The sequence below is a fragment of the Apiotrichum porosum genome (genome assembly GCF_003942205.1).
Source record: "Apiotrichum porosum strain DSM 27194 chromosome Unknown scaffold_11, whole genome shotgun sequence".
NCBI classification, from domain to species: Eukaryota; Fungi; Basidiomycota; class Tremellomycetes; order Trichosporonales; family Trichosporonaceae; genus Apiotrichum; species Apiotrichum porosum.
Window position 1 is genome coordinate 517304 of NW_021167118.1, and position 14339 is coordinate 531642.

Here is a 14339-nt window from a genome sequence, read left to right on the forward strand (position 1 = left end):
ATGTAATTTTCATTGCACGATTTATATGTATACCCCTGCAGAGGAGAGGCTAGGTCTGAGAAATAGAGTTCTGAGCCTGAAGTTGAGCGAACAGGTCCTCGGCGGTCGAGTCGTGTGGGCCTAACGATGGCAGCCTGTTCTCGCGGAGGACGAAGTTGACCAACATTGCCATCTGGTCCCTCGTGATTGACGTCGCACCAGGCGGGAGAGCTGGTGCTGCTGCGGCGTCTTGGCTGGAAGACAGGAAGGGATGCCTCAACTGTTGCGGTATGGTAAGTCGGCGCTCCTTGTCGTACTCTAGGCAGCTACGCATGGCAGATATCGCCAATGGAGGAACCGTCACGGTATATGCCTGCCCATTGGCGGTCGATGGCTTGGAGACTGCTGCGGAAGGGTAGTCGATCCGATAAGTTGGGTCTGCAATTGCGTTCATCCTTGAAAGCGGGCCGCCTTGAACGTGTTGAAATGGTAGACTGCCATATATCATCTGGTAGAGAATGCAACCAAGAGACCAGACGTCACTTGGGTACGAGAGCTGGTTGCTGTCAGTACACCGCCGAGGCATGAATCTACGCACCTTCAACACCTTTTGGTTATTCATTCTCTGGATCGCTTCCGGTGACATGTAGTTGACTGTGCCAATCTTGGTCCCAGTCAGCCATACGACCTCTTAGAATGTCATCATTCATCACTCACCTGCTGATCACGTTGAATGTTGACAGTATCGTTGGCAACAGCCTTAGCGATACCAAAGTCGATGATCTTCAATCGACCCTTGACGAGCACAAAGTTGGCAGGCTTCAAGTCGGTGTGCACCACATTTTCGGCATGAACTGCTTGAACCGCCTCCAGCATCTAATCGCGCGTCAGCTTCAATGCACCTGTAAGCTGGTACCAACCTGTTGCCAGTACAATCCCACAAAGTTCATGTTCAGTGGTCGCCCTCGCTGTTCGTCCAGTAGCCCTGCAAAGTCGATCTCGCCGCACTCCATAACCTTGGGTCGTCAGCAAACAGCCACCCAACTGGGCCACTTACCATCATCAACATCTTTGGGCGGTTGGACTGGTTGAAGGTGATCTGGTGGTCTATGAGCTGAATGATGCGGTCGTGGCCTCGAAGGCGCCGCAAAAGTTCAATCTCGTTGGTATAGCTCTGATATGTTTCCGAATCCGCTCGATCCAGAGCAACTCTCTTGAGAGCGTATACGACTCGCTTGGTTGGGCAGAGAACGGAATACACTTTCGATGTGCCACCCTTGCCAAGAATGCCGAGACGCTCGTAGGGAACGCCGTTGACCTATCCAGTCAGATATGCCAATGGTAGTAAACAACTCACCAAGAATGACCTCTTTGACAGAGGAGCAGCAGGAAGAGGTTGGGCAACGGGCATGGCAGGTGCTGGGGCGGTCGCAACGTGAGGTAACGATGGGGGCACTCCATGGCCTGATGGCGGGAGCTGTGCGGTGAAGGTGGCCAACTGTTCGCCGGGACGGGGGGCCGGTGAAGATGCAGATGGCCTGTCTACGCTGGGCTGTATCGATGGCGCTGGACGCGAAGCTCGGAGTTGACCCTGGGCTGGTGGGCGAGACACACTTGCGACTCGAACGGACACGGCATCCTGTAGGCCATTCCCAACTTGTCGCTCGTCATGACCGAGGGCGAGGTCACCCTTGCGCTTTCCCCCAACGTCATGCTGAGGAGGTGGGAGTGGTCGGTTGCCCCTGTCTGAGGTGGACAGTGGTGGTGATTTTGGTCGGCGGAGTTCATCCAGGCCCAGTGGTGGCTCTTGCCAGAGATCCTTGGTGTCGAGAGGTCGTGGCATTTCGTACAAAGACGGGTGGCTTTCAGGAATTGCATAGGTCGAGGGTACATGTTCAAATGGCCGAGCCGTGGATGACGATGATCCTGTGGGTTGGTGGGACGATGTATCGGGCTGATGCAGGTCTGAAGCGTTATGAGGAGATTCTGCCAGGCAGTTAGACGCTGACCTCCGAACCCCATACTCACCGGTCGCGGAAGACACACCGTCCTCCTCCAGCTCATCCGGATCAAGTGGGGCAACGACTCGACGGGCTGGTCCTCCAAAGCGCGAAAGGCCAGCAAGTCGACGGCTAGACGCGGTCGATGATCCTAATGTTCTCTGGGCAATACCAGGGGTGACCATGTTCGCAGAGCGAGGGGCGGAGACACGAACGTGATCGGCTGGTCCAGACCGCTGATCCTCGCTCTTCTTCTGCAGCACGTTAGCTTGGTGAAAGTAATCCAAACTGCTTACAAGTTGATGCGCCGGATCGTTATACTGGTCGTGGTCGTCGTCGTCATCGGCGTGGTCGAAGAATGCCGAACCCGAGACAGGGGCAGAAACAACTCGCTGGAACGAGCGTGAAGCTGATGGCCTCATGGGTCGGCCGGGCTCCGCTTCGTCCGAGTATCTGGGAGCGGGGGGAGACTTGCGACTGGCTGTCTTCCGATAGTCGCTGTGATAGTCGCTGGGTGGTGTTGGGGCAGCGCTGGGAGGACTTGTAAAGGAGGATCCGGACGCCATCGAGTTGTCGGACAGCGGGAGTCTGTGACTAGAAGAGGCCGACGAGTTCACAGACGAAGATTCCAACCGCTGATGAGCCGCTGTTGGGTGCGCCTTCGCCCTATTTTCACGGCCTTCCCGGGAGACAAGGGCAACAGCAGTTGTGCTCAACGGCGTCGCTGCTGCAGCAGCACCCGCTGTTGTGGTGTTGTCTCCAAGCCAAGGGAAGTGAAACTCGGGCAGTGTGAGCTCGACAGAGTCGTCCTGGTCAACATTATCCCACGCAGGTTGACGTGAAGACCGGGCTCCATCGTATCGGACTGGAGTGGAGGGCGATTTGGACATTGGGGAAGTGGTGCAGTGGTGCTTGTGTGTGGGACTGAGGGACGGCTGGAGGGCGGCGGGATGACAGCTGTGGGGGCCGGGTGGTTCGGAAGGTGATGTCTGCAGACTGCGGGCATTCCTCGGTGGCTAGGTGTAGCTGCGTCGTCGTGGACGTTGGTGGATATGTAAAGGCCCCCTTTGGGTGGCCGCGCGGGGCTCACTGCTCGTTCGAGGGTGACGATGTCGATGGAGAAGACAAAAGGAAAGCACACGCCCTCGTTGCATTCAACGCGCAGCCGCCAGAATCGTGCACGTGATGTTGTTTACGGTCAGTTGGCGCGCGACGGCCGAATAGCGGAAGCAAATCTACTGTAACATTTCATCTTTGGCTTCTTTCTGCACTTCTCTCTCTCTCTACACGGCCAGAGGGTGGTCACCATCCTCACAGCCCCTCGACATATGGGCGCCCATAGGACGCTCTCCAGATCCTGTGGGGAAACCCTATGTGAAAATCTAAAGAAAAATAGAAACCAAGCTAGCTGGTAGGATGATAGACGTGGTTGCGGCGGGGAGTGGACGACGCCGCTTTTGCAAACTCTCTCCTCGTCATAGGATGCACTCCATAGCGACGAAGGGGGCGGTACACAGCATGTCGTCCAAGGTGACAAGGTGGGGAAAGGAGGTGATTGGGTGGACGTGGGGGCGGGTTGGCGCGGGGGGGGGGGGGGGGGGGGGGAGGTTGGTGGGGTGGGAGTTTGGGGATATTTGGTAGGGACGATGACAATCGAGTGAAAGGATGGCTGAGGCAAGGGCCGCGGCATTGAACTCTTCGGAAAGTGATCCATGGCACGACGACCATGGCCCGGACATGACTGGAATGTTGCGACGGAATAGGGTATCTTGATGTGGCGCGCGACATGATTTATGAGAGGGTGGAGTAGAGGAACCTGGGTAGGTGTCAGAATGGCACACATAGGCATTACCGGGGGGGGGGGGGGGGGGGGGTGGCGATGGGGTCGTCAAGAAAAAAACACTCACAAGTTGTTGGTGGCGGCAATGGCAATAGTGTTTTCCCGAGGGTGCCAGCTGCCGTGGAGCTAAGCAGGTCAGCACAGCCCCACGCACACACACGAGACTCACAATCTTCTTTGCAAAGTCGATGCCCTCGGTCTGGAGTCCTTCCTTCTTGCCAGGAACCTTGCCACGTGCACCTCCAATCTTCTTGGCCTTGAACGCCGACTTGTCGGCCTGCAGGACAACGTCGTTGTCCGTGTTGACATCGTAGATGCGGAAGTAGTTGTGGTACGAGCCGGTCATCACTTGGCTAATGGCATGTCAGCACATGACCGTGACCAGAATCCAATCTTGGTACGTACCTGCCGTCACCGCTGAATGTGCACTCAAACTTGTCAAAGATGCAGTCGTTCTCGTAAAGGTCACACAACTTTTGGCGCAGGTGGTCGTGAATGTTGATAGTCTTGACGGGCTTGTTCTCCATGTTCATGTCCCAGATCTTGAGCGTCAAGTAGTCTCGCGAGAGAATGTAACGGCCGTCCCGCGAGAACTTGACGTCCGAAATAGACGAGATGATCTCGGAGAAGAACGATTTCTGTGACGGATCCTCCTCCTCCTCGTACACTGGGGGGCAAGTTAGAAACAAGAACTCCTTGGCTGGCTTGTCGCGTCGATACTCACGCTTAGCGTGCTGGTCGCAAAGGGCAGCCTCGCGCATGTCCGCAAGTTTGATGGTGCCCTTGGAGCTAGAGTACATGAACAAGTTGCAGTGCACAGGGTGGAACTCGGCAGCTGTAATGACCTCAGTAAGCTCCTCCATGTTGACAGGCTTGATGTCAACAATGTCTGTACGAGTCAGTGGGTTTGTGTCTTTGATCACGCGGGCAACAGAAAAACGCACTGAAGCTTTGGTCGCTGATGTTCAGGTTCCAGAGGTTGATGCGCAGGTCATCGGCAGAGATGTAGGTCTCTCCATCCGAGTTGACCGAGATGGAGTTGATGTGGTAGGCATGGGCATTGGCGTAGACCTTTCGAGGAACAGCAGCAGTGATCGAGTCGTGGGTGGTCATGCGAGGAAGGCGGAGAGCCTGTGCAGCAATGGCACCCGTGTTGGCAGTGTAGCCCTCGGTGTGGTTGTTTTCGGAAACGACCTTGATCTGCTTGTCAAAGACTTTCCAAAGCTTGATCGTCTTGTCTGCACAAACGAGTCAGCATAAAAAGCCGCCTTTGGCGTGCGTGTTCACTCACCGTTGGTGCTCAGAAGGAAATGAGCCGCGTTCTGGCGCTTGCACCACCTGATCCTGTTGATCTTTTCCTCAATCTCCAGGGACTTGAGGTAGTCAAACTCGGGCTCGTGGGACTGAAACTGTGGGGCTGGTCAGCGGGCTTGTCGCGACATTGGCCAGCAATGGCCTTTGGTTTGAATGCTCACCTCGGTGTAAAATTTGTACTCGCAGCCCTTTTTCTGTTGCCAGTGTCAGCACTGCAGTTCCATAGGCAGGGGCAAAGGTGTAGGAGGCATTTACCTGCTCGTTGCGCTCGAAAAGGACCACGCGACCACCCTTGTCGCCGGTGGCTAGGTAATCGCCGGTGTGGTCAAACTCGACAGTGGAGATGATGTCGGCTGTGTTTGTTGTCAGCGACTGGTGAGCAGACGCTGTAGAGCACTCCTCTGTGTACAGAGCAGCCCCATTGGGGTCATGGGCGAGCGCGGAACGCACCCTCTGTGATGTCCTCAACTTCGCCCTTGTCTCCAAAACACTGGGCGAAGCGCCATTGGTTTGATGGTGCCTCAGGATCCATGCCAGGCGAAGTGGCAAGTGAACGAAAGTGGAAGAGTGTGGGTGGTGGGGTGTGGGGTGATCCAAGAGGTAAAAGGACCGATCACAAGGATAGAGGAGTGGGACGGAGTTGTGGAGGGGTGGTGGTGGGTGGTGGGTGGTGCAATCGCAGATGGGCGCGGAGAAACCGTGTGAAGGCGGCCTTGAAAGCGACGTGCGGTGTCGGCGAGTGTAGAACGGCTGGGGGGGAGCCGTCAGAGGGGATGGAGGAGGGGGGGAGGGAGGGTTGTTTGCTGGCGATGCCAGGGGTTGTGTGTTGTGTGTACGATGGCGAGGAAGGGGGGATGGGTGGAATGAGGTATGGTGGGTGGGTTGTGGGTGTGGGTGTGGATGAACAAAGCTGACGACGGGTTGCGCGCGCAGAGTGGAGAAGAGAGGGCAACCGACCGACCAGTGACGCAGGGGGGGAGGGGGGGGAAGGCCAGGGGGGGAGAGAGGGGGGCAGGGAGAGTCGGCAGCGGCTCCAGCCAGCGGCTCCCAGCCAGAGAGCGGCTCCAGCCAGCGCACCAGCTGTGTGGGTGGGTGTGGCACGGAACCAAAATGTCATCCCATATGGCCATGTGGCCATGTACCCTGTCAGCTGTCAATTGCGCTTTGCAGTGTTTTGACTCGCCTTCTCCTGGATCCTTGGCAGGCCTTTCCACCACAGGCGCGCAGTTCCCCCCGCCCGCCCAAAACACAAACGGGCCAACCCATCCATCATATGTGTGACGCCATGGGCACAACCGGGCAGAGTCTGTGCACCACCACCACCACCATTCTCTCTCGCTCATTCTTTACAACCTCCCGGCGTCCCCATTACCCCATCCCAGTCAGCAACTGCCGCACCACCACCACCTCTCCCTCCTTCCCCCTCCTCAAATGCCTCCCAAGAAGACAAAGGCAGAGGAGGCTTTGGCCTTCCTCTCCGACCTCGACAACCTCGAGGCTCCCGAAGACGCTCCCTCCGCACCTCCCGCCCAGGCTCCGGGCAGGTCGTCCACTGACAGCAACAAGCCAGGCGAGGCTGAAACCACCGCTGCCGCGCCCGACGCAGAGGCAGCCGATGCCCTAGCGTTCCTCGAGGCTCAGATCAACCAGAAGCGTGCTCCTCTCAGTGTTCCCAGCTCGGCAGTCCCCACTTCCGCCACCCCGCGCACCTCGAGCCCTGCCCTTTCGGGCTCTACGTCCACCGCCGCTGCCGTCGCTCACGCCCAGCCGGATGCCCAGACTGATGCTCAGCTTAACGTCCCAACCGCTGTACCCGCTGCCGGCACCGGGTGGGGTTCATTCTGGTCGTCGGCCACTTCAGCCATCCAGTCTGCTCAGCGTGTCGCCGACGAGCAGTACCGCAAGGTCCGCGAGGAGGGTGTGTCTGGTGTGAGGGGTCAGCTCGAGCAACTGAACGTTGGCGGTGTCGACCTAAACAAGCTGAGGAAGGACGCAGAGGAGCGCCTCGGTGGCATTGTCAAGAACGTGGGAAACGTCGACCTGGACAAGCTTCGTATGTCTTCATGTGTGCATGGGTTGTTGGTTTGGCCCTTGTCAATCAACATACCACATTTGCTGACCCAAAAATCCAGGCCAAGACCTCCTCACCCAAGCCAACTCTACATTCACTCAGCTCATCAACACCGTCGCCCCTCCTATCTCGGAGCACGAGACAATCGAGCTGTGGCTCTCGCATCCCATGGTCGGCTACGACGGTGTGGAGGGTGTGATTTATCGCGCTTGGAGCACCATTTTGGATCAGACGGCGTCGGGTGAACTCGTCGTCGTGTGGTCCCCCTCAGAGAGGGAGCTTCCTACTGCGCGTACCTTCAACCCAGTCACTGGCTGGGACGAGGGCTGGAAGCTGTCTCAGGAGGAGATGGAGGCTCTCCAGGCCCGCGAAGCCAAAAACCCCCAAGCCCGCAAGGCAGCTCAAGGTGAGTGAACAACAACAGCAACCTCAACCACACACAGCATGACCAGGCCACGGGAGATCTGACATCTACACAGCCGATGTTCCTGTCACCACAGTTCCCGTCTTCCTCCAGATTCAGCCGGTGCTTGCTGCCCTGCCAGTGCCGGAGCCGCCCCTCCTCGCGTCTGCCCCCAAGCCGGCCACCCCACCCCAGCACCTCTCCTTTATCGTGACTATCCAAGACCCCTCACACGGTCTCCGCTTCACCACCGTCAGCCAACCTGCACCTGGCGACTGGCTCGAGGTCGAGTACGACAAGAGCGACTGGGTCGAAGAGCGCCTCGTCGAAATCTTGCGGAACAGTGTCGAGGTTATTGCCCAAGACGTACGTATTGCCTCCCTGCCTAAAGTTGTGGTCATGGTGCTGACATGTCCCACCCAGTATGTCTCCACTCGTATGGGTCTCAAGCCCTCCGCAACCCAGGTCGTGGCTGCCACTGAGGATGTCGGTGCCAAGGACGAGTCCGCTAAGGAACAGGAGCCTGCCGCTGCTGCTTGAGATAACCCCCTTTGTTAGCCAATGTAGAGACGACCTGATGTCATGTGCTTTGTGTGATTTGTTACATTATGCTCCACTACATCGATGCCCCGCCCCGTCTCTAAAAGTCGCCCAGATCCAGTGTAATAGTCCTAGCCACGTACTGCTGGGGCGTCTCGCCTCTTTTCAGACCAGACACGGGTGGGGTAGGAGCCACTTCCTTGGCTGCCTCGGCAGCAGCGGCCTTCTTGGCACTGTCAAATGTCAGCACAGTGTTTGGTCGGCCACTGGGGCGGTTGGTTTGGAAACAAGACTCACGCCTTGGCTTTGACAATCGCCTCCTCAGTCTTTTTGCGGGCCAGAGCGGCCTCATGAGCCTTGGCCATTGCCTCTCGTGTCTTGCGCTTGTTGTTCTCATTGATTCGTTGGATACGAGCGTCGTAGTCGGTCACGCTGTCCGGGGCCGAGAGTAGCTGGCCCGTGTTGGGGTCGCCGCCCAGGTCAATGATCTGCTGTGTGATAGAATCGGCCGCATCGTGGTCGTTACGGCGGAGAGCGAGCTGCTTGGACGACATCAGGGACGTAATCTGCAGAACAGCCTTCTGTCGTTGAGCAGGGTTGGTCTGCTTGCGCGATTCTACCTGGCGGTTCACTTCGTCCTCGGTCATCGCGCGGTCCCTCAGTGCCACAATCTCCTCATGCTTGCGCTTCAACTCTGAGCGTCTCGGAGCACGAACATTGTCGGTCTTGTTCACAAGCGAGAAACGGTTGAACTCGCTCTGAAGAAAGGGTCTCAGTGATTTTGCCATAATGGTCCCATGACTCACCTCGTCAATGTCACCATTCGAAACATCTGCAATACGGTACAGACGGACCATCTTGCCGTACTGGCACATGAGTGCGCGGCTGTCCGACATCTGACGGCCCTGGTACTCGATCGAGTACTTGCCGTGTTCACGAGTGTGGTCAACGCCGGTGATCTTGTGCACACGATACTTCGGTCGTCCGTTCTCATCATTGTCACCAGCCATCAGGCGCACATACGAGCCTGTGACAGTCAGCACACCCATTATGGACGACGCCCAGTACGCTTACCCTTGATCACATCCTCGAATTGATCCTTGTACATCATGTCCACTAGCTCATAACGGCTGAGTCGAGCAGAGTTGAGTTCTTGGAAGTTGGCGGGGACAGCGTCAATGTCCACTTCGCGCTCAGCCTTGTCGTCGCGCATGGCACGGCGAGAAGGTGAGGGCATACGCCAGGCATCCCTGGTCGATATCTCTCCTTCCTCAGACGACACCTCGTCATGGGAGGCAACCGATTCCGAACGCGCGCGACCACGTTCTTCACGTCTAGCAGCCTGCATAGTTAGCTTTACGCAATTGTGTTAGTGAATGTTATCGACCCACCCTGCGCTGCTGCCTCTCGTCCTTTGCCCTACGCCTGTTCTTCAGCTCCTCCATGGCGCGCGTAGCCTCAGTTGTGACACTGGTGTGCTTGCCTGTGAAGGAGTCAGTGTCGCTTTCCATTAAGGTTACTCGACAACAACTCACGTGCACGCTTGCGAGGGTGCATGTCATCGTCGTCGTCGTTCTCGTCCACGGCCATTTTGTACATGGCGTCGAGTTGCATCGAGTCCTTGTACTTTTGCATCTCCTCCTGTCGGCTTGCGAGGATGTTTTCCCTCTCGATTTCGGGAAGACTGTCAAGCCTGCAAACAGTGTGAGGCTCATTGACGACCGTTGTCATTTATAGCAGAAACAACACCTACCAGTCGCGGTCATCCTCGTGCTTGTACTTGCCCTCCAAAGGATAGGGGTTGACGTTGGCACGCGGTTGAGCCGCCGAGTCATCATCAGAGTCAAGGTCCATGTCCATGTCCATGTCTTCCTCGTCATTGTCGTCCTCCCAGTCCTCATTACTATCCCATGAGTCAGTTGCAGTCCATCCATTCCAAGCAGCTGCAGAAAGTTGCTCACCGATCAGCACCACGGCGCTCGCGGTGCTTCTTGTTGCGGCGGCCCGGCTCGTCCTCGGCCAGGCCCAGAAGTTCGTTTTCAAGGTCGGACATGTTGTCGTCCTACGGGCGATGTAGCTGGGTAAAAAGTTGCGTGTCTAACGCAGTGGTGTAAATGCCCACAGGGGATGCTGGAGGGGAAACAAGGCGATCGAGACGACGAGTGTTCATGGCGTGTGTTGGGAGGTGTTGGGGGTGCGGTCATGACACGGAATCAAAATTCCACCATCAGGTGGCAAATAACGGCCACCAGCAATTCCAACAATGTTTCGGACAGATCAACCAACACGTATCACAACTACACACTGGTACACTGGCACGTTGACGCTAGGATTACATTGTGTAGCTACAAGCAATGTATTGCTAAATCATGCTGTGAAAATGAGTTTGCACTAACACTCGATAATGAGAGCCTCCAGGTCAGCAACCACGTCGGACATGGTTGGACGCTCCCCCGGATCTTGAAGCCACATGCGTTCAATCAGGTTGACTGGCTCAGGGCCCCAGTGTTTGCGCAACCCGGCCAGCGATGGGCGCTTCTGTTTCTGGCCCACCGCATCATAGATGTAGTGTTCATTGTGGCCCTCCCATGGGTACTTCTGAGCAAGTGTCAGTCAGGAACGGGGTTGGGGCCAAAGACCACTTTACTTACCTTTTCGCCTGCCCAACCGGACAGCATCTCCCAAAAGACCAATGCGGCCGAGAACACATCGACCTTGTAGTCGTAGCGTGGACTCGCATGCCAGAGCTCTGGTGCCTGCCAGTTGACTGTGCCGACCAAGCTGCGGATCATCGAGCGTGTGCTGTGTTTGACTCGCGCAAGTCCAAAATCGCCAACTTTGGCAGTGCCCTGCCGCGTGATGAGAATGTTTGTAGACTTGCACTGAAACAAGTCAGAATATCATGTGTAAGCTTGTGTCACTCACGTCTCTGTGGATAATCGCAGGTTTGCGGAGATGTAGGTACTCGAGGCCACGGGCAATGTCCAGCATGAGACGCAGGACCCGCTTGAGGGGCGGAGGAGGGACATTGCGCTGAGCAGTCAGCTTTCCGACACGAGGCTCCTTTTATAACGCACTATGTAGTCGAAGAGGTCGCCATTCTCGCACAGCTCACTAATGAGCATGCAGGGCACTTGGGAAGAGTCTTCAGGGATACAAATGCCGCGCTGGTATTAGCGATTGCCACGACAGCTAAAACTCACGAAGCGGACGATGTTGGGATGGCTGAACTCTGCCAGGAGCTTGAGCTCTCGAATGTCCACTGAAAACGTGATCAGTCATTCTGTTTAGCGTTTTGTGAACTCACTTTCACTGAGGTGTCCCCTAAACTCTGAGATTGCGACCTTGCGGCCTCTGAGTTTACCAACAAAGACACTGGATGCCGTCAGTGGTTGGTTTGCCAACATACACACTCTTTGAATCCTCCGCTACCAATTTTCTCGAGCTTGAGCAGGTGTTCGGGCTTGATGGTGAAGTCTTCCAAGCCTAATTCTTGCAGGTCCAAGTTGAGGTCATTCTCGGTGGAGCGAGCAGAGTCTTCATCGGAGCGAGGCGGTGTCGCCGGGTCGGTGGCATGAATATGTTCGCGGAGAAGCACAGGCGTCGCTTGGCCATCCCGATGTGTGTTGGTAGCCACTGCTGGTACAATCTTTGGTGACTCTGGGGTGCCAGGGCGCGCCGTATTCTGAGAACTGATGCTTGAAGTTCGCTCAAGCTCGTCGTCTCGTTGTTGTTCGTTTTGCTGAAACAACGCGTCAACTTTAGCATAGCAGTCGGAGTGGCAGCGTCATCACGTACCCATTCAAACAACGCGCGAGCTAGCTGAGACTTCGTGCCACCAACTTCAAGGCTGCGAGTCTCACACATGTGGACTAGTTGGTCTCTGCGCAGGCGAGTTAAAGACGACAGTGTGGTGGTCGCCAGATCCACGTCTAGGAGAGTCAACCTAACCTATTCTTGTTTTGTGTCAGACGTACCGTTTCTCCATTCCTCTCCTTCATCCATATCCATGGATTCATCTTCCGCGGGGGAGCCGTCACGCAATTCCATGTTGCTGAACACTTTACCGGATCGCGTAGTCCGCACACTGGCCGCCGGCGACTGCGTTTCATCATCCTCAATATCGATAGGCTCACTGACTCGCTGGGACGAGCCCGAAGCCTTGCGTGACCGTCCCGATCTACTCGACTTGATAGGGCTCAGCACCTGGACTGAAGACCACATTAGCTAAAGTTCGAAGCGTAAGGTCGTGGGACGTACGCTCATCAGGGCCGTCTGCTGCCGTGCCCTCCTCGTTGGAATCACGGTCACTCGATACAGACTGCTCATCGCCATGACGAATGGCTTTCAGAGCCTCACGCTTGGCAAGCCTCTCGTGCTTGTCACGACCCATTCCAGACTCAGTGGCCCTGCGTGGGCGGGAGCTAGATGACGTCGATGCTGGACCAGAGTCCTCATCCCCATCGTTATCTTCGGCATCTGCGTCCACCTCAGTGGATGCATTGGAAGCCATGTTGCCTCTCGTGCGAGGGCGAAGTCGATGAAGTAAGGGCGTCGCTCGAACATTGGCGGACTCTAATAGGTGCCGAGAGCGAGTTTTGAAAGGCGTCGATGGTTCGTCGCCACCAGAGCCGTCTGTCGTCGTAGCGTAAACTGATGAAAGTGTGGAGGAGCGACGGGTGAGACGAGCTGTGTGGTGCTCTGGGCTCTTTACGTTGGCACCGAAGCGTGCTTTCCGACCTTGGGCCAGGCCTTTCACGCGAGGTTTTCCGGGGCGGGCCTTGGCCTTTAGACGTTCTTTGCGGTTGGCGGGACGAAGTGCAATCGGTTCTGCTAGCCTGCTATGTGTCGTAGTCGAGCGTGTTCGACGACGGGGCGCCTTTGGAGTTGCGTCCAGGTCCATCGGCCTGGAATGTGTGCTTTCGTCAGACGAAGACGGAGGCGACGTCAATGAGCTGGTCCGACTGTGCCGACCTTTGGGAGAGAATGCGCGATCAAGAGAGGATGACTTGGGCCTGGAAGAGGAACCAGCGGCCGAAAACTGTTTGCGCTGAAATGCTATGAGCGAACAGTCCCGTGTGGCGGAGAAGAACACTTACGGCACCGATAATTCCAGAGACCAGTTCGGCCTTGCCTAGGCCGTGGTCGCCGTCTTCCTCGCTTGCATTCATACCGTCATCCTCCCCAGATGACCACATGCCGGAGACTTTCCATAGACGAATGAGCTCGCCCTTTCGCAGGCGCTGCAAAGCATGGGCTGTAGCAACGTTGAGGAAGTGTTGGTCATCTACCAGGTTAGCCTCCCCACTTGCTGCTACAACAAACTCACCCTCGGCAATGAAATCCGGTGTCTCGTCTTCCGTCTCCACCCAGCTGTCTGACTCTACTGGCGAGTTGGAACCACGATCCGAGCGCTTCCGTTTCCTGGGACTCATTTCCGAGTCGGCTCCTGCGCGGGAGCCGCTCTTGCCCCGGAGCTTGGCGAGGGCCTTGCGTGTACGAGGAAGGGCTCTTGGGCTGGAAGCGTACATGAGCTGGCTCTTGGGAAGATATCCCTCTTGGTCTGAATTGTCTGTGTCGGAGGAGCGAGCAAGTCTGTTGCTGCCAAACGCAAGTGACGACACGCCCGCTGCGAGCCGCCGACGCTTTGGAGGATGGCGGACGGGGGTGACTGCATGTCGGTGTTTCAACGGAGACGCAGTCTTGACTGTGAGTGGCGAGTCCAGAAAGGGTCGTGCATGCGTACGAGCCCTAGGAATCATTGTGAGCGGCGGCGAATACGGTGGGAGGGGAGGGGAGGGCTAAAGGGTAACACGGTGGGGGCGAGGTGAGGCCCGAGGACGACGACGCAGCGAATTCGGGCGTATGCGATGGAGCGAGCGACAAGCCAACAACAAGCATTGCTTCCAGCAAAGGGAAAGGAGTGATATCGATGCACGGCGGCTACCGCATGCCGCTTTTGGTGGGCCGGGGGCCAACTGAGCGGGTGGTTGTTTGTTGTGACTGTCGAAAGGGGTTTGAGAGAGATCGAGAGGTTGAAGAGAATGTCCCAATGGGCAACAAAGCATATGACTATAGCCCCCGTTGTGGCTGGGACCCAGAGCCATAACAACGCGCGGGAGCACAGCGGTACAGCGACAGAGAGCGGCCGGCGCGCCGGGTGATCGGGTGAGTGCCATGCGCCATGTACGC

The 14339-nt window shown here is 56.7% G+C and overlaps 5 protein-coding genes across 5 annotated transcripts; 1 reads left to right on the forward strand and 4 right to left on the reverse strand.

The window, feature by feature from the left end:
• Window positions 1-49: 49 nt before the first annotated feature.
• MPS1 (Protein kinase) lies at window positions 50-2869 on the reverse strand (the record flags this gene model as incomplete). The annotated part of the gene is made up of 7 exons (XM_028617578.1): window positions 50-643; window positions 697-855; window positions 900-995; window positions 1037-1297; window positions 1337-1965; window positions 2008-2233; window positions 2276-2869. The coding sequence occupies 7 exons, from the start codon at window positions 2867-2869 to the stop codon at window positions 50-52; spliced, it is 2559 nt and encodes an 852-aa protein (XP_028474041.1).
• Window positions 2870-3770: 901 nt separating this feature from the next.
• Window positions 3771-5665, reverse strand: CDC55 (protein phosphatase 2A regulatory subunit cdc55; the record flags this gene model as incomplete). The annotated part of the gene is made up of 10 exons (XM_028617579.1): window positions 3771-3795; window positions 3887-3945; window positions 3989-4172; window positions 4225-4486; window positions 4544-4708; window positions 4764-5057; window positions 5111-5228; window positions 5295-5327; window positions 5389-5534; window positions 5584-5665. The coding sequence occupies 10 exons, from the start codon at window positions 5663-5665 to the stop codon at window positions 3771-3773; spliced, it is 1368 nt and encodes a 455-aa protein (XP_028474042.1).
• Window positions 5666-6564: 899 nt separating this feature from the next.
• EHS24_001819 (uncharacterized protein) lies at window positions 6565-8147 on the forward strand (the record flags this gene model as incomplete). The annotated part of the gene is made up of 4 exons (XM_028617580.1): window positions 6565-7186; window positions 7266-7610; window positions 7684-7973; window positions 8031-8147. The coding sequence occupies 4 exons, from the start codon at window positions 6565-6567 to the stop codon at window positions 8145-8147; spliced, it is 1374 nt and encodes a 457-aa protein (XP_028474043.1).
• A 100-nt stretch (window positions 8148-8247) lies between these two features.
• EHS24_001820 (uncharacterized protein) lies at window positions 8248-10200 on the reverse strand (the record flags this gene model as incomplete). The annotated part of the gene is made up of 8 exons (XM_028617581.1): window positions 8248-8380; window positions 8445-8905; window positions 8954-9174; window positions 9222-9489; window positions 9539-9630; window positions 9683-9840; window positions 9901-10050; window positions 10109-10200. 8 exons carry the CDS (start codon window positions 10198-10200, stop codon window positions 8248-8250), a joined length of 1575 nt encoding a protein of 524 aa, XP_028474044.1.
• Window positions 10201-10514: 314 nt separating this feature from the next.
• Window positions 10515-13909, reverse strand: EHS24_001821 (uncharacterized protein; the record flags this gene model as incomplete). The annotated part of the gene is made up of 12 exons (XM_028617582.1): window positions 10515-10519; window positions 10544-10745; window positions 10799-11029; window positions 11073-11180; window positions 11225-11314; window positions 11351-11409; window positions 11455-11522; window positions 11561-11889; window positions 11946-12079; window positions 12125-12358; window positions 12408-13197; window positions 13247-13909. 12 exons carry the CDS (start codon window positions 13907-13909, stop codon window positions 10515-10517), a joined length of 2913 nt encoding a protein of 970 aa, XP_028474045.1.
• Between the last annotated feature and the right edge of the window lie 430 nt (window positions 13910-14339).